The 18,948-nt window shown below is 32.2% G+C and overlaps 2 protein-coding genes across 2 annotated transcripts; both read right to left on the bottom strand.

Moving 5' to 3' along the window:
- Positions 1-2,141: 2,141 nt before the first annotated feature.
- LOC8278748 (bidirectional sugar transporter SWEET17) lies at positions 2,142-6,292 on the bottom strand. Its single transcript, XM_002516898.4, has 6 exons — positions 6,110-6,292; positions 5,942-5,978; positions 5,553-5,763; positions 5,228-5,389; positions 4,265-4,384; positions 2,142-2,551 (listed from the first exon to the last, which is right to left on the bottom strand). The coding sequence occupies exons 1-6, from the start codon at positions 6,141-6,143 to the stop codon at positions 2,381-2,383; spliced, it is 735 nt and encodes a 244-aa protein (XP_002516944.2). The 5' UTR covers positions 6,144-6,292; the 3' UTR covers positions 2,142-2,380.
- A 3,556-nt stretch (positions 6,293-9,848) lies between these two features.
- LOC8278749 (glyoxysomal fatty acid beta-oxidation multifunctional protein MFP-a) lies at positions 9,849-16,180 on the bottom strand. Its single transcript, XM_048379051.1, has 18 exons — positions 15,928-16,180; positions 15,176-15,247; positions 14,992-15,057; positions 14,855-14,911; positions 14,698-14,765; positions 14,537-14,618; positions 13,491-13,546; positions 13,094-13,396; positions 12,917-13,003; positions 12,594-12,768; positions 12,355-12,476; positions 12,093-12,256; positions 11,711-11,965; positions 11,476-11,597; positions 11,192-11,313; positions 10,932-11,080; positions 10,710-10,848; positions 9,849-10,158 (listed from the first exon to the last, which is right to left on the bottom strand). The coding sequence occupies exons 1-18, from the start codon at positions 16,028-16,030 to the stop codon at positions 10,123-10,125; spliced, it is 2,178 nt and encodes a 725-aa protein (XP_048235008.1). The 5' UTR covers positions 16,031-16,180; the 3' UTR covers positions 9,849-10,122.
- Positions 16,181-18,948: the final 2,768 nt, after the last annotated feature.

Below are 18,948 nucleotides of genomic sequence, written 5' to 3'. Positions count from 1 at the left end.
TTTGCATACTTGATGCCAAGTCTTTCTGCCTCTTTTACCTCGAGGAAGTTGTTGTTAGCCCCGGTATCTATCAATGCTTCTACCGTACGGCTTCCAACCTTTGCTTCCACGAATAACCGGCCCTTCTTTTCGGACTTGGGCATCTCAAATTTGGTTTTGATGGCACTGAGAAGTTGCAGTGACCCCATCTTGGACTCCTCTTGCACTCGTTGGTGTTCTTCCTTTTCTTCGACCAACGCAGAGAGCTTGTTCTTCGTAGGGCACTCTCTCGCCTTATGCGGTCCATCGCAAAAGAAACACTTGATACGAGGCTTTTCTCCACCTTTGTTGTCCTTGTTGCCATGGTTGCCTCCCTCTCTAGGCTTGTCAAACCTGTAGGAGTCTTCCTTTTGTGGTGGCGGTCTCCCCCATTCTTTCCGTTGCCGTTCCTTTCTTGGTCAGGCTTGTGCTTGTCTTGCCTCCTGATCTCTATCAAGGATTCGGCCACGGCAATGGCAGTGTTGAGATCTTGGACACCATGGCGCTCCAACTCCAACCTTGCCCAAATCTGCAACCCATCCGTAAATGCAAACAAGGCTTCTTCATCGGTAAGTTGGGAATCTCAAGAAGTGTGTCGGTGAATTCTTTAACATACTCCTTGATACTTCCCGTATGCGAGAGTCGCCGCAACTTGGCCCTTGCATCTCGAATAGCATTCTCGGGGTAGAATTGCTTCTTCAAATCTTCCTTGAATTCTCCCCACGAGTCGATGGTGCATGTCCCTTTTTCTATGTTGCCACTCCTCCTTCTCCACCACAACATTGCGGTATCTTCTAGGAAGAGTGCAGCAGCGTCAACCTTCTTGGCTTCTTCTACTAAGCCAAGTGCCTTGAAATATTGCTCCAAACTCCATAGAAAGTTATCAATTTCCTTCACGTTCCTCGAGCCTTTATAAGCTTTAGGCTTCGGAACATCTAACTTCGATGGAGTAGAGACTATCATAGGCACGCTTCCACTTCCCTGGATAGCTGCCTTCTTGCAGAGGATAAGCTCTTCCTCGGTTGCCACCAACCTAGCAACCATTCCATCAAGCATTTCCCTCAATGTCACAACCTCGGCAAGGAGAGTTTTCTCCATGGTCTTGGCTTGTTCTTGACACTTGGACATCCCCTCGTTCAAGGCAGCTTGCATCCCCTCTTGAAGCTCTTCTCTTCCATTCTCGAGCTCCCCGATGCGTTGCTCTAAATCCCAGAACGTATCTTGTCCCTCGGCCACAGTTAGCTCTATCTTGGCTAGCCTGGCATCCATGTCAGACACAACATCCCTCGACCTTCCTCTCTCCTTCCTTGGTGGCTTGGACGCTTCCGGCTGGTCCTTCACAACCTCACTCTGGAGTTGCCTTACCTCCTCCGGAACTCTAGTAGCCTCACTTGCTCCTGATGTCTTTGCCATTTCAACGATTGTCTAACCTGGCTCTGATACCAACTGTCACGGGCTTGGTCTTTTCTACTAACGAACCGTGCGGCACTAGTTACTTTCTCGCGGAAACAAGTAAGCTAGTCAGCCTTACTCTTCGAATGCTAGGCAAATTGCTAGCTAGGATGGCAAAAAGAACAAAGGAGAGCTTAAAAAAGCTTAGAGAGAGAACTTCTAGAGAGAGAAGTTGCTTGAATATAACTTGATTCTACTTGATGATTACAAATGAATTTTCTAAGCTATATATAGGCCTCCACCTCCTCAATGGACGGTGAGGATACATTCAATCTAATGGCTAAGATTAAGTATCTAGAATGTTCTATATATTTCTATACTTATCTACACATTCTACAAGCTTCTAGATTATTCTAGAATGTTCCAGATGCTTCCAGATCCTTCCAGATGATTCTAGAATGTTCTAGAATCCTCCCTCGCGTTGTAGCAAACTCTGGAGGCTTCTTGGGCCACTGAACCTTCGTGCGAGAGGGGGAAATCTGCAAGCTGTGACAGCATGCATGGGAGACATTGGAACAAGATGCTCGACATCTCTCATTAAGAGAGAATTTGGAATTCCTCAATTTTGCTTCTGAATATTAGGGCTTCAATTTGTGTTTTGTGAACTAATGTACTTACTAGATTGTTTAGGTGAAATCAGGAAACAGTATACTAATTGGAGACAAGCAAGCTTTTAAATCAATCTCCATAGCTATTAACAAAATGACAAATAGTTAATTTGTGTAATAGTGTTACCACGAAACAGAACTCAAGCAAATCATCAACGTATCGCTTTTTCTCACTCCAACTATATCTTTTTCTCAACCTTAATTCACCCTTAAATATTTTTGCACCAGATACTGCTATAGAAAAACACAATCTTCTTCTTCTTCTTGAATGTTAAGCAAATAACATAACTGGGTCTCATTCTTTAGTTCCCTGGGGTCGTTTGAGATGATGAGATAAGGTTCTCATATTGCGATCCTTCTTCCAGCCCATTACGATGATCAGAAACTCGCGTTTTACAAGGCTTTGCATTCTTATAAATTGCGTAGAGCACTAGCTGTGCAATTCCAAGACAAAATCCAGTTCCATTGGGCACCTAAATATACATGTACACACCATAAAAGTTGCTCACTCATAACATCAAGGACATAAAATGATGAAATGTATTCTACATGGATTGATGTGCGTATTAATTTACATACAATTAATTATTTTCGCACCACTCTTTTCTTATTTAATAGTGAATATAATTCACCTACATGTTAATACATTATATTAAGGTATTAGAAATAACAGAGGAATATAAAATATAAAATAATTTATAAAAACGTAGACCACCCAAATGATTATTGTTTCCAAAGAGATTTTTGTAAATTTATGCACGTGTCAAAATGGACCATCTCAAATAATTTATATATATGCGTCCCTTTTTCGGGCAGATGAAACATAATGACAGATTTATTTGTGGCTATTATTTTTGCCAAACACTGTAGCAGTAAGTACACTATGCTTCTACTTTCCAAGGCAATCAATAGTTGCTAAATGCCAAGAGAAATTATGCTGTGACCAAAGAACAAGAGCAATTATAGACAATATGGGTCCCTAACCGGTCATTAATACTGCTGGTCCTATTAACACAAATGTCAAGTACGTTTAGATGTCCCCAGAACGATTCTTGATTATAATGTTCAACCATTTTGATGTTAATATCACTGTGAAGCCAAAACTAAAGAACCTATTTAGCTACTCTAATCCTTCCAACCTCTTCTGTAAAGTATCTCCATTTAATTAAAAAAGATGATTTGCTCTCATCTAAATAGTTCTTAGTTTAAGGATATAAAAGTTGAAAAAGAAAATAGGCATAAAGATTTAAATTTTTTTAAATTGAAAAGTAATTTCTTGAAATAAGATAATAATTTTTATAATCATCAAGTTTACAAATTAATTATTAATTATTTTATATTTTGATAAAAATATAATTATGTGTTTATTCATAATTTTAATAGATACTGAAGCTTTTATGTGATAATTAATACATGGGACGCTATATAGAAGCTTAAAAAAGGGTAGAGTACAAAAGAAACTTTTATATTTATAGAGAGAAATTGTTTTGTGATTTATTATGTCAAATGACTATTTGTACAATTTACTCCGCTAATAATTTATTGTCAAATATATTAATGTTGTGTATTCACTTATATATAGTTTTATATTTACATTTGAAGATTTTATAATTTTTTTTTACCGTTTTATATTTCATGTATGTTTCTTAATATTGCGCCAAATAAAAATAATGTCATTAATATTTTATAATGTATTTTTCAAATTAGATTATGTTTCAGTACGATAATTACTTTCAAGTATTTTAACAGTCAATTACTCGTTTTAGCTTAAAATAAATAATAAGATCATATATTTTTATAATTTATATAGTTAAATTAGAAAATTGTATTTAGAAATAAATATTAATTCTACTATGAATTTGATACATATAACTATGTAAAAATATTTATTGTTGACACTTTATGTTATATTAGTCTATTAATCCAGCAATTTGATTGAAATATTTAAATAGCAAATAAAAAAGGTACATGAAGGGGTTATAATGAAAAATCACAAAATGTAAAAATGTAAAAATATAAAACTACATTCCAATCAGTAATATGTGTTAATTGTTTAGTAGTAAATTATTAAGAAAGTAAATTGTAGGGTAATGATTTATTAAAAAATAAACTATATGGTTATTTTTAATTATGAATGAAACTATTTATATTTATCTTAGAAAAAACAAAAGAAAAGAAGAACTTACCCCGAGAAAATAATCCCTTGTGAGAATCGCATAGAAAGTCCAGATCCCTCCATTCAAGAAAAAGAAGAAAGAAAGAAAAAAAGGCATAAACTCCACACTCTTGGTCGTCACCACTGTTTTCTGAAATAGTAAATCAGATTCAAGCATGTCGAAATAAATCTCCATCATACATTAAAATTCAATATTTCCCATGTGCGTTTGTGTATAGGACATCAAATTATAAGGACCCATGAATCTGCAAACAATCACAACCGCACAGCAAGTTGTTTTCCATCAAAAAATGGAACCTGTCTTACAGCCCTTCTGAAAAATGACTGGTGTAGATTGGCATATGGGTCATCTGCAATTTTCAATTAAGGGGACGTGTAGTTTGTAAACGTGAATAGATATACACACACTACTAGTGAAAAGGAGGAGGCACATACCCTAGCTACTGATATAATATATATATACTGTAGATCTAATAATATATGAATGGCCATCTCTCATAGATCCTACTAGCAACCCTTGATAAGGTATCAAAGGTAGATTTTGTTAGTTGAGTCCAATGATTTGCTTGCCCGCTCTTGAAGATATTTTTATATAATTTGATTTCAGCAACACAAAATTCAAATAAGCTGTTTCACTCGTATAATTAAGGGAGGAATTCTTATTTTTGTCCCCTAAATTTTCAACTTTGTTTGGTGGGTTGCTGCTTATCCAACTTCAACTAAAATAGTCAAAGCCAGTGGAAGAAGATATTAAGAGAGTACATGAATTTATAAATATAATAAAAGCTTAGAAAACAAAATATTTTAGTTGACCCATCAGCTTAAATTTAGATCAAATATTATTCTTATCATGTAAGTAGGTTTATTTATCGATTTAGCTACGTACATAAAATGTAAACCACAAATTGTTTCATCATGTAAATAAATCGACTATTAATGAAAATAACAAGATTTTGTTGAGCTAACCACTCACCATAGCAGCTAAAGGCGAACCATACATGATGATATTAAGACCAGCACACATGAATCCTGTTGCATCAATCCGTACTTCTCCTTTCAATGCCAGTCGAGTAACTAGAATTGCTGCTGCTAAAAATCCTACATCCAGGAGCCCAACAAGAATGGCTGTTTTGGCCTGGAATTTGATGCAGACTTCTTTGAATTTAATTAGAAAAAATAAAATAAAAAAGAAGCGAAAGAAGTACTTGGTTTTTCTGATAGTAGATTAGTAAGTATTACTTTCTATAATATGAACTTAATTATGACAAACAAAGAAAGAAAAGAAAAAGAAAATATACCCTCATCTTTGCTGGTGCATATATAAGGAATAAAGCTACATAGACAATTTCTACGACGATGCCAAAACCATTAACAGTAGCAACAAGGTAGGCTCCTGGCTTTATGATCCCATAATATGTCCATAAGGCTGCATTCAGCAGTGTGCAGACGTAGGGCAGACTCTCAAACTCCTCCGTAGATTCATTCTTTATAATTCTCCAAAAAGTTCCACTATGAAGGAAGTATAAAAATTGAAACTGTCGGTTAATATGTATATATGTGTGTCTGTCTAAATAGCTCAAGATCTCAAGATTTATGAGGTTTCAGGTCATTAGAATCAAAGTCTTAGCTTTATATCTCTTAAAGGATAGGAAGCATGAAAACAAGGATCAAATGGGAGCTTACTTACACTGGAGAAAGAAACATGAGTACTGAGATTACATTGCCTGAAACGAAAAAGAAAAAAAAAAAGAAATGAATGAACAGAAGTCTTGAATCTTTGACTATAACTTCTGCTTATATATATTGGACAAAAAGGGTTGGCAACACTGCAGAGAGCAGAAAAATCTCTACTCACCTATGATTCCAACAAATAAAATTGATAGTTCCATTCTTGAAGACCAACTTCAGTTCCGGAAATGGAAACAGAGAAACTGTTGGGGTTAGGTATAGAAAAACCTATAAAAGAAGAGAGAGAGAGAGAGAGAGAGAGAGAGAGAGCTTGCTTTCTGTCGTTAATGATCCAGTTGATCTGAAATGTTCAATAACATTGTTAAGTGCCTTCATTGTTTGTAATGTCCTTGGATATTCTTTTCTTATTGCCTTGCAAAAAAAGCAGTGGATAATATAATATCTTCCTTTTTATTTATTTATTTATTTAAAGCAATGAACAAGAAAATCAAATATATAAATGTCATTTTATATAAATTAATTAAATGGTATAATTAATTTAGAAGATGTCCTGCAAAATGAAAAATTATTACGGTGGTGAAATAATATTTTAAAACTTTTAACATATGTACTACGGTTAAAAGTTATATCCGATGACACACTCTAAATTAACTCTAGATATATTCACACTAAAATAACAAAAAAACAATTATCATCTCATCTACATACTTTTAACTTTTTTTTAGTTTGTTTAATACTCAAATGATATAAAATCTAAAGCATAATGGTTAGCTTTTTTATATGCAAAATGGTGAGATTAGTTGTTAATTTTTTACTTCTTTCACACTTGTGTCCAAATTAAATATATTACACCAATAATTTTTCATGGATAAAAAACTAATTAAGTTCATACTTTTATCAAATGTTTTTACTCTTATGGAGTGTTTTTACTTCTATTTACTAGTTACACTATAATATGTATTGATAAAATGAGAATTCTTCGTTTATTTTGAAGTATATTATACTTCTTATAGTTTACTTAAACTTTTAAAATTCAAGCATTAAATATTTAACTACTTTAAATGTTTAAAATAATATCTTATTTTTTATAAAGATTCTGTACAATACATTTTAAATTATTAAATAAAATAAATTATATAAGTGTGATAAATGTTTTATACTTAAATAATAAAAATATAATATATATTTTAAATTTTATATTTATTGCCTATGTTGCCGTAAGTGTGAATGGAAATAGTGATATTTTCTATTAATTACTGACATTTTAAGCAATAAATATTATTATATGATGATATTGCGCGTGGCACGAATAACTGGTGACAAAATAAAAGGGCCCAGAATCAAGTTTTTTTGACGTTTCAACGACAGAAATAATTCTAAACTCCAACTCGAATCGCGCATCACACGTCTTAGAAACGCCTCCAAACCCTTTCCTTTTTACTTTTGTATTTCTAATTTACTATTGAAAATCGCCACTTAGTAAAAACTTGGCGACTATACATTCAAGACAGCATGGTTTAGGGATTATCAAATTTCCAAAACCTTCCCAGAAAATTCAAAATTGAATAAAAATGTTAAAAATAATTAATGGGAATTTTATAAATTTTAATAAAAATATTTATTTTTTAATTTGAGAACTTTGTTCAACAATTAACACGAATTGTTAATTTAGACCGGATGGCAATAAATATAAGAAAATATAAAAAAAAATGATAAAAATAACGCAATGGACTGATACTTATTGTATTAATTTAGTAATAATTTATAAAATTGTATTATTTCAGATGAATTATCAAATTTAAAGTTGTCCCCATTTTCTTCTAATAATTAATTCATACTAATTATCATTTTTCTTAAGAAGTTACAAATATGATTCTAATTTGTGTGTATTCCTTATTTCTCATAATAAATAATTTGACATAACTGATAATTCATAAATGCATTGAGCATGTTTTATCTATTGAGTAAATATTAAGATTTGTCCAAAAACAACCGTGGAATCATTAGGATAAGTTTATCACTTGACTACTTGTATTCTTGCTAATGTATTTGAAGTATACATATATCCTTGGTCTCAATATTTACCTTTTAATTGATAAAATTTCAAATTTCTGCGATTTAAAATACTTGCCCTAATAAATTACGTGGACTATCGTAAATAGAACGTTCTTATTTTATTCTAAGTTTTTTCTGAGAAAAAAGAATGCAAATTTCAATATTTTAGACCTGTTTGATTCGACTAATCAATGCAGCTGGTGCCTGGTGACTGATAACTGGTAAATGATGACTGATAAATTAAATCATTTGGTAAAATTTTATTAGCGGTTCATGTTAGTATATTAAATAACCATTGAGAGTATAATTTATCGTTAAATATATTTTATTTTATTATATTATATTCATTAATATAAATTCATAAAAATAATTTATAATAATTAAAATATTATAGTTAATCTTTTAGCTCAATTGTATTTATATGAAAAGTATTTATAAAATAAAAATTTAGATTTAAATTCTACTAATAAAAATTTCTGATTTCAAATACCATAATTATAAATATTATAATTACTTAACTAGTAAAAGTAATTTTAGAATAATATTTTTTTATAAAATATAAAAATTTAATTATATAAAATCGACTTAAAGTAAGTCATTATTAATAAAAATAACAATGTCCAAATAAAAAAAAATTCAAATAAGTTATCAACTAATAAGAAAAAACTATAAAATATAACTGATACAATCAGCAATTGATTGAGAATAAATCAATTATCAGCTATTGTTTCTTAAATGTTTTTCAAACATTTTAATATAACTATTCAGTAAGAAATAACTATCAACTGCATTAATCCTCCGTATAAACACCTTATTTGTATTGGCTTGACCAAGTTATATAGACTATTCTTTTCCGAAAGACTTATGAATACTTCAATTAACATGTTTTCTCATTTATATTCATATAATTAATTTTTGTAATAGATGACAGTGGAAACTTATTTTAAATATTTAAAACTTAATTCAAGTGGTAAATAACAACAGCGGTAATAAAAAGATTGTTTCCGAATGAAAGTTAAAGTGTAAACGAAGTTGCCATTGGAGGTGAAAGTCATTACCAAGTTAAGAAATTTTGTAAATAATTAAATCAAGGATAATTGCATGTGCACCCCAAATGTTTTAAATATGCAAATATTAACGAGTGAGATATAAAAATATATTTCCTTTATATTTTGCAACATCATAAAATTAAATACTAATAATCTATATATATATATATATATATATTTTAAAATTTATTTTTTTATATGTATATTTTATTTGATGTGTACTGACTTCTCACATATGAAATTCAAATTTTATGTTAGGCACTCAATGTGATTCCACTAACTCTAAAAGATAGTGTACTAATTATATTTAAATATTATATTAATTAATAATTAAATTTTTAATAAAACAACAATACTAATTATATTTTAAAAAATAACATATTAACTATATTTTAATATTACATTAACTAATAAATTAATTTATAATTAGATAATAGTTTTAATTCTTAGAAAATAATATTTTTAATGTTATATTTAATACTGAATTAATTTTTAATTATATAATAAATTCTTAATTGTAAAAATAGTAATATCAATTATATTAATATATAAATTTCTATAAATATTAAAACCAATTAATAAATAGTTTCTGATAAATCTACAAGTAACTTGATCCAAATTATATGTCATAATTTATAAGGCAGTAATAATCATTATCTTTTCTGATACATAAAATAAATTAAACTAAAGTGTGAAAGTTTAATCTTTTAGATCCTCATGTCAGCCAGCATATTTTACCAGTAAAATTGTTATACTTTAAATCACAAAAATGGGTTTATAAAAGAAGCATCCAAAGCACAATTAGGATAACTAATTAGATCTCGACTTTATGATTTAAATTTTTGGCGACAAATATTCTATTATCACATGGCTTCAATAATCAATAAAACGCCTGAAGAGGATTCTAATATTAATAAATACTATTATGTGACCTCTGTTGTTGGGACTTATTTTTCTCATGTGATGCATTATTACCACCTATTCTACTGAACAAGGTAAGGAAAGGACCGGGTCCAAAGAAGATTCAAGTAAAAACGCAAAACGCCAATCCCCGACAAGGCGATGATCGAATATCTCACAACCGAGATTTGGCTTGTTCCCCCGGAGAACTCTGAAACACGGCAATAAAGACATTGTCAGAAAAGCAAACATTGATTCCCTACTTCAAATAGTATAGTTAGCAGAGACAGGTTAAGACTAATAAACCATGGACAATTTGCTCCTTGGTCAAACTGAAGCCATTTTACAGAATATAGTCCTCGACTTGGATCCCATTCAAATGACCAAAAAACAGTGTGTAATTATATAGTTTTAGATGGTTAACTTTGTACGATTATAATTCAAGAACTGTGTTAAAGACTCAAAAGCGAGCAGTTTGGACTTTGCAGAATTAAGTCCGCTTCTTATAGTTAGTGTCCTGAATGGACGCCAAGAATCCTGATCATTTACAGTGGCCATCCACTTTGGAAGATATACCGTGTACCAAGCCAGGGCTAAGTCCTAACAATTCCCAAGTGGAAGATCTGTACCATAAGTCCCAATGGGCGACCAAGCCCTGGACAAGTGAAAATAACGCGGCCCCGTAGGGTGCATCATTTAACAATTCATATTTCCTGTCATTCCAATTATACATCAAACAAACATTGATTTCAGATATCTCACCAGTGAAGCACCCTTGGCAGCTCTTTCAGCTAAGAAGTCGCAGGGCTTAAAGAATTCTCCATATATCTTCGTCCACTCTTCCAATCTTGAATAGATATATTTGGATCCCAGAGAATCAGCCCAGAACAAAATACCTCCCCTGATGCAAACATCATGAATTAAATTATAGCGAAGGTGTAAAGTTTGAAAGGAAGCCACTGCAAATGAGTAAAAACTACAGACCTGTATGGAGGAAAGCCCATTCCCATAACAGAAGCAATGTCAAGGTCTGCAGCTTTAACGGCGATTCCTTCAGCAAAGACTCGACAGGCCTCATTCACTACTGGGAAGAATATCATCTCCACAATGTCTTTCTCAGGTAATTTTGCAAGCTGCAATGAGGATTAATCCCGTAACACAAATGGTCAGAGCAAGGGATAAAAGTAGTTCCAGTCCACGTTTAGTGATTTTGATAAATTAATAGAAGGCAGAGGGAAAAACACCTTAGGGTCGATAGCAGCACCAGAAATGCTTCTTGCCTTTTCAATGTATTTCCTTAACTCAGGATCTGGGCTAGCTTTGCGCTTATCATCATATATATAGAACCCTTTGCGCGTAGATTCCCCTGTGATTTTCACAGGACAAAAGAAATACTCATAAACACGCTAACATTGTCACACAAATGTTGTTAAACACATAAATTCATGCTCTTCTCATACAACTAAATTTCTGCTTTCTTCTTGCATTTGCATTGGGAAGAACAGATTACCAATGTTTTTGAAAATACCTGCTCTCTTGTCCTCCTGCAGCAGCGGGATAAGCATTGATTTATAGGTTCGCTCAGGAAAATTCTCAATAAATTGCATTCCAGTTGCGATTGCCACACCAAAACCAACCAAATCAGCCAACCTGCATCAAAAGAATGAAGTGTTAAATACTGTTAAAGATATGACAATTTAAGCATAATTTTCTCTCCAGGTAAAAGAGAAAAATAATAACCACATTGTCTAATGATTAAGTACCGGAATGGGCCCATTGGCATTCCAAATTTTGTGATTGCCCTATCAATCTGATAAGGATCTGTCCCATGTTCAACCAGCAAAATAGCAGCTTGTGTATAAGGGAAAAACATCCTGTTGACAGCAAAACCTGTGCAATTCCCGACCACAACTGGAGTCTTTCTTATCTTCTTTCCAACATCTAGTAAATCCACAATTGCTTGGGCAGATGTTTGGTTGGTACGAACAATTTCCAAGAGTGGCATGATATGAGCCGGACTGCACCACAAGCACAATTTTGAGGGTTGAACCAAAATGGAAAGAGGAAGACCCATAATTTCACACACAAGCCTGGAAGTAAGAAAGAAAAAGAGGAGCAGGAAGATAAGTCTTCACTTGTCATTACCTAAAGAAATGGGCTCCAATTATCCGATCTTGAGACCTGGTCTTCTGTCCAATCAAGTTCAAGTCAATTGTGGAGGTGTTGCTTGCAAGTATGCAATGTGGTGGGCAATATTTTTCAAGATCAGCAAAAATTTGTTGCTTCAAAGAAACATTCTCAATAACAGCCTGTTACAAGCACCAAAAACAAATGATCAAGAATAAGCTAGTTTAATTTCAGATGGCAAGCAATAACAATGTCAAAATCAATGTGTACTCCATAATACCTCAATAACCATATCCACATCTTTAAAGCTTTCATAATCAAGGACGCCCTTAAGAAGAGAGAGAGTTTTTTCAAACTTTTCTTGAGACATCTTCCCTTTTTTGACACGGCTTTGCAGATTGGCTGAACAAGGAATATCACATCATAACCATTCAACTCCACAAAATATAACCAAATAAGAAACGAGATATAAGATAATCATGTACAAGCAAATACGTTAAGAAAAGGTCTAGACCTTACCTCTTACTCTATTAATCCCGGCGTCCAAGAACTGCTGATTAACTTCCTTCAGGATTACTGGATAATTACTAAGGATTAGTGCAGTTGCGATTCCAGAACCCATTAGTCCTCCACCAAGTACAGCAACCTTATTGACTCGTCTAGGTATCAAGCCCTTGTCAGTAATTCCAGGAACCTGTTCAAGATTAGAAGACAAAGAATTAATGAAGTTCCACGATTCAATATAGTTGGACACGATAATTAAAGATGAGGCAAAATTGCAACTGCAAGAAAGTAACTAGTGATGGACAACCAACAAATCCTTAGAGAAATTGCAATAGGACCTTAGTGGTTCCACGCTGAGCAAAGAAGATGTGAACCAAACTCTTGCAGGTGTTAGATTTTACAAGTACTTGGAATTCTTCAGCTTCCTGCCAATGTTAAAAGGTTATCACACAGTTGCCAATCAGCTCAATCAGAAGAGAGAAGAGAGAAGAGAAATATTTAAGACAAATCAGAACCTTCCAGATTCCAGCCCGAGGACCAGAAACTATACCCTCTTCAACAACATCAATACAAACTAATGGGTGTTTGAGATTAGGAGCCTGTTTCCGAGCTTGTGCTCTAGCAAACTTGAATATCTCCCTTGCCTCCCCAAGGGAATCTAACTTTTCAGTCTTATAGAGACTGGCAACCCATGGCTTCCTACCTTCCAACATATCCAGGGCCCATCTACGTGCAGTGGTCACCAACTCATTGGGTGAAACTAGAGCATCTACAAGGCCTAAAGCATGAGCTTCTTCCCCTTTTACTGGCTTTGATGTCTACATACATAGAGAAGAGAGAGAAGTATAAGATAATCTGGATGCAATGCAGACCTATGGATATCGCAACAATGAAGACCCAGCAATTGCATACCAGCATCATTTCTAGGGCCTTAGTGATACCAACAAGACGTGGAAGTCTCTGTGTTCCTGAGTCAATTCAGATCCAGTAAGGAAAAACCCTCTCAATCATGCATGTAATCAATAATAAAGTCGCATATCCAACATTACATAAAACAAGATGCAGAAAAGAAAGTTAAATAAAGCAGCAACATAAAACATTGAACAAGTAACCTCCCTATCATATTAGAAAAGACACAGAAAACAGAACCTAGATGTGGGCCTAGATCCATCAAATTATTCCAAATAAATATATCACTCTTCCATTTTGTTTTGCGATAAACATCCAACAAACAAAAATGAGATAAGAGATGGGAATTACACTCGAGCATATCTGTCCACATCTATTTGCATTATCCAGGTGGAATGACATAAACAACAAAATTATGATATACTGTACAGCTTTTCTGATTTAATTTCAACAAGGCTTGAACATCTTTTTAAGCCATCTGCCTCAGTCAAACAAAAAGTAGTTTCAACGAGCATTATCAGTGCCCCAATATATACTGCCCATCTGGGGTCATACCAAATTGCCCCTTGCCATGCTAATCCTCACTAGTTGGGTCATTCCTTACTAGTTCAGTCATTCATTTTCCATCCAAGTCTCCAGAATATCATAAATAGACTTTCTCCCATCTTCTCCACAAGGAATGACTCCTAACTATCCCAACATGTTACATCAAAAACCGAAGGTTACAATGGGTAGCCTTAAATTGAAATTTACAACCTCTGCAGATATGTTTAAACCTCTCGCATTTATATTTGTAAAATATGTCCACATATATCTTCAGATAGCCAAATATTATATGTTCTTAACTCTTATTTTCCACCTTCATCTTCATGATACCTACATTATATAACCACCACCAGAACACTGTGTTCACAGCGTAATATGTCAGTGTTTAGTTTGGTCTAATTGTAGAGAACAATAGTTTAGGCATAAGAAACATGAAAGAAAGAAATGGTGTAATTCAGGAAACCTTACAAAAAAAATGAAACAGAATGATCCCACTACCATACCTCCAAATCCAGGAATTATTCCAAGCTGAAGTTCAGGCAGGCCTAATTGTGCAGTAGGGGTTGAGATACGGGCGTGACATGCCTAACATGAAGAATTCAATAAATTATCTCCACAAATCAATCATAAAAGCTTATAGTTTCAAAGATAGAGCAATACATACCATTGCAACCTCTAAACCTCCACCTAAGGCAAGGCCCTCAATTGCAGCAACTGAAGGTTTTCTTGCAGCTGGAAGCCAAGCACCCACTCAATTAGTCAAATAGTCAAAATATACCATTGCACTTTTGTGAAAACGTTTCAAGGCACTGAAGCATTACCTTCTAAAGTGTCAGTTACAATCTCCACTGATATATAACCAGGCTTTGGTTGATCCACTGAGAAAAGATGACTTGCTCATTACTGAAGTTGCAATCATGCATTGCTATTGTATAAGACATATAACAAATGAACATACCAGTTCCCCCTTGAACTCCACCAAATGCAGAAATATCAAAACCGCCAGAGAACTTGCCCTTTGCACCTGCCATTGTGCATGACATGTTAACTTCATATCTCATGACCCTGCTGGTCTTAGGAATGATTGACAAGCATCCACACAATCTAAGTTCATTTTACATGAGTAACAGTTCAACGATTACCAGTAACAACAATTGCCTTCACGTCGTCTCTTCTTAAGGCTTGCTCATAACTATCTTTCAAGCTGTGTAGCACTGGAGAAAGAGCAAGGGAGGGAAAGAGAGCGATAAGCCCAATGTCCAGTCGCAGTAAGGGAAACAACATCATTTACCAAAGCGATAAACATCAAATATAATGAAGATTATCTAGCACTGATCTGATTATTACCAAAACGCAAAATAAGACATCCAATAGGTTTATCAATTAAAGTTGTCTTGTGATATCATATCAATATCAGTAACTCAGAAATTTGAATAGACCCAGAAATTTGAAGATCCGGACCAAGTAAATGAAAGCATTACAAAGAGTATGTGAGGTCAATGATTGCCACGTATATAAACTAACCAATCAACTCGTTCCTAAAGGGATTGCCTTTAACCCTATGAATGAGTATTCTCAAACTAAATGGACCTTGACATCCTAAATTACCAAACTTCACATCAAATTTTTCAATCTGCATAAACACATTCTACCTCCTTCAAATTGACCAAGCAGTGGCATGAGCCAGTTAGATCACTAGAAACGACACTCTAGTTCCTAAAATGAAATAATAATCTCTATTTTCACAAGCTCCGCCGACTCTTAAATCCTAATGAATACAATTAGACGAAATTAAGAAGCTCACTAATCAAAAACCAAACACTGACATGTAAAAATAGGATCGCATAGAAACAAACTTGAATATATAAAATATCTGGGCTAGATTAAAAAGTACCATCAAAAGAGAGAGAATTGACAGGCGGATTGATGATGGTGATAAGAGCAACACCATCAGCTCCAACTTCAATTGCAGTTCTACCCTTAGTAGCGCTTCCCATTCTTTGATATTTTTTTTTCTAATTTTGAAGAAATGGAGTTGAAGCTAAAGATTGGGGATTGATAGAGAGAATGAGTTAGTTTAAGTTGTTGAGTGTCATTTAAGAAGAGGAGGTGTCGTGCATAAATGGGCGCTGTGACGTTTGTGCAAGTTTGTAAGTAAACTCAACTTGTATTGTATGATCAGTGTGGATTTATAATTGCATTTGCCGCTATAAAGCGATGTCGTTTATCATCTATTTTTCTGCTTTGGATAAGCGTCCGGGTTTTTGGACTTACTCGCGTTTGATTGCGTGTATAGGATATTCGCCAAGGTACACTGGACTGGAGCCCTTGTTTTCATATATTTAAATATAGTTTATCATCTATTTTTCTGCTTTGGATAAACATATTGATATTTAAATTTAGTTACTTAGATTTTAAATAAATAAAAAAAGAAGAAATAAAACTCGCAGATGATTAATGAGATTAAGGGTTTTTTACGTATGTTCTTTAAGTAATTTTATTAGAAAAAAAAAATATATATATATATATATGTAATTAAATTAAAACCACATTATGCAAGAACTAAATATGTCAAAGGCATTATATATATATCTAAAATTGAAATGGTCTATCTGGAATAAAATTTTATAATTAGAGGTATAATTATCATCAAAGTATTATGTAGCTATTATAAATAATATTTCAAATTTAATGAGGCGTCAAATTAGAAATATTAAGATTTCAAAAAAATAACTACTAATAATAATTAATTTTTTAAGAAAAGTGTTATATACTCTCCAACTGTAGAGATACAATACAATTTTTTATTAGATATATGTCCAAAATTTTTTATAAAATTAAGGAGATCATTGAATGCTAGATTTGCTACTTGGTTGTCTATTATAGCATGATCATAAAATGCGAAGTAGCCATTTAAGCTAATATCTCACAAATTGAGTTTGTACTTTTTAAGAAAATAAACTAATAATAACTCTAATAATTTTGACATATTTTTTAAGGGCCTTTTATAAATAATGGTAATTTTTATATAAATTTTATTTTTTATAAAGTTCTTAATTTTTAACATTTAAAAAATTAAAAATCTACTAAAAATGCTCAAATCTTTTTAAAAAGTTTTATGGTTGTATATTATATTATCCTTAACATAGCGATGTTGCTTTTTGATCTTTTGATGTTGGCTCTTTCTATCATTATAAAGCAGAATTTACCGACTGTTAGATTGTTCACCCACATATGGTTTTATTGTTTTATAATTTTGAGTAAGTGGTTTGTCTTTAAAATAAAAAGAGACATGTGGTTACAGATCGTGACAAAAAAAAAAGGTATCTCACCATAAAAAAATTTCGATCTGTAAAATTCAACCACCTTCACTCCGATCAACCATCATTATCATAATATTTATCATAAAAATTCTATTATTTGATGTCAAATCGCAATTTAATAAGTTATTGATTTGATGAAATCGATCTAAAGATCAAACAAATAGTTTAAGTTATTAAACTCTGAACTCATATTATCAAATATATAAAATATAATAATAATAGTTAATCAGAATGATACAACCAAATCTTTATCAATCGATACATTTTAACAACGATATACCTTTTTTTGTTACGATTCATAATCATATATTTCTTTTTGTCTAAAAAAATACTACATACTAAAGATTGTCTAAGTAGTGAACCATATAATACTTTTTTGTATTTATCAAATTTTTCTTATTATTTTTCCTATTAAGAGAGAAACTAAGGCAAAAATAAAAATTATTTACAATTGGAAGATTCCGACCCATCAAAATCATCATCTACTAATCAAGAATTTCATGAATTTAACAAGTGTGCTTTCGTTAAAATTTATCTCTTGAATATTATAGAATAAATTAAAAATTTGATGATTTATTCTTTATATATTTTTTAAACATTATTATAATATTTTTTATTTTATGAATTAGAAACATAGGTAAAAGAATTATTTTATTAGTTTATCCAATAAATTTATGAAATTTATTGAAAGTTTTAATAAAATACACTTATAGTGGTTGTTTGTTTTGTTATTTAAATTAATGGAGTTATTGAATAGGTACTTAAAATCTCAAAACTATAGACGATATTATTTTATGTAATATTGGAGTCGTATTTGGAATTGTATTTATTGACTAATTTTGAAAAAGAATCCTAAAAATAAATTTGCTAAAATTAGTTTATAAAATAATTGAAAAAATTATCAAATTTTAAATTTACTTATTATCACTCATCAATTAGACCTAAATTATAGTCTTACATGTCAATAATTTATGAACTATTCAATATTATTGCAATTTTTTATAAATATTTGCTGATAAAATTAATTTCTGAATATGTTTAATTACTTATATTAAATATTTTTTATCTTCATATGAATTTATAGAAACTTTGATGCTTATTTTAATTTATGTATATAAAGGCTATTTTTCATCATAAATACTAAGTCTAGATAATAGGTGTATAATTATTTATTATATAACATCTAAACTTGAATTAACTTTTCATAAATTCCCGAAGAAGAATGATATTATTTAAAAATAGAAAATGGGAACTAGAAAAAAAAAAAAAAAAAAGAAGGAAAAATAGGTGATTCCACGCGCTTCTCTTGCGATGCATCATCAAACGAGCCTAAGTCTTAATTTTGTTGCAAGTTTGGCCTCGAAGTTCTAAATATCACAATGGGCGTGTCTCCATGTCAGCTAGCCATGGTAAGGTGATCTTCTAGAAAGAAAATATCGCGTGCATTCAGTTGCCGAGCCATTGCTGCTGCAAATTAGATCATGATAGTACGTGTCACATGTCAATTGGCAGTAATTTTGGCATTTGTCATTGGACGATGAAATAACGCTCATTTCCATCGTAGAAGAGCTCCAGATAATTAAGGATGTCGG

Source organism: Ricinus communis, chromosome 9, assembly GCF_019578655.1.
Source record: "Ricinus communis isolate WT05 ecotype wild-type chromosome 9, ASM1957865v1, whole genome shotgun sequence".
Taxonomy (NCBI): domain Eukaryota; kingdom Viridiplantae; phylum Streptophyta; class Magnoliopsida; order Malpighiales; family Euphorbiaceae; genus Ricinus; species Ricinus communis.
The sequence above is the reverse complement of the archived record's forward strand: the minus strand, read 5'-3'. Positions and strand labels throughout refer to the sequence as shown.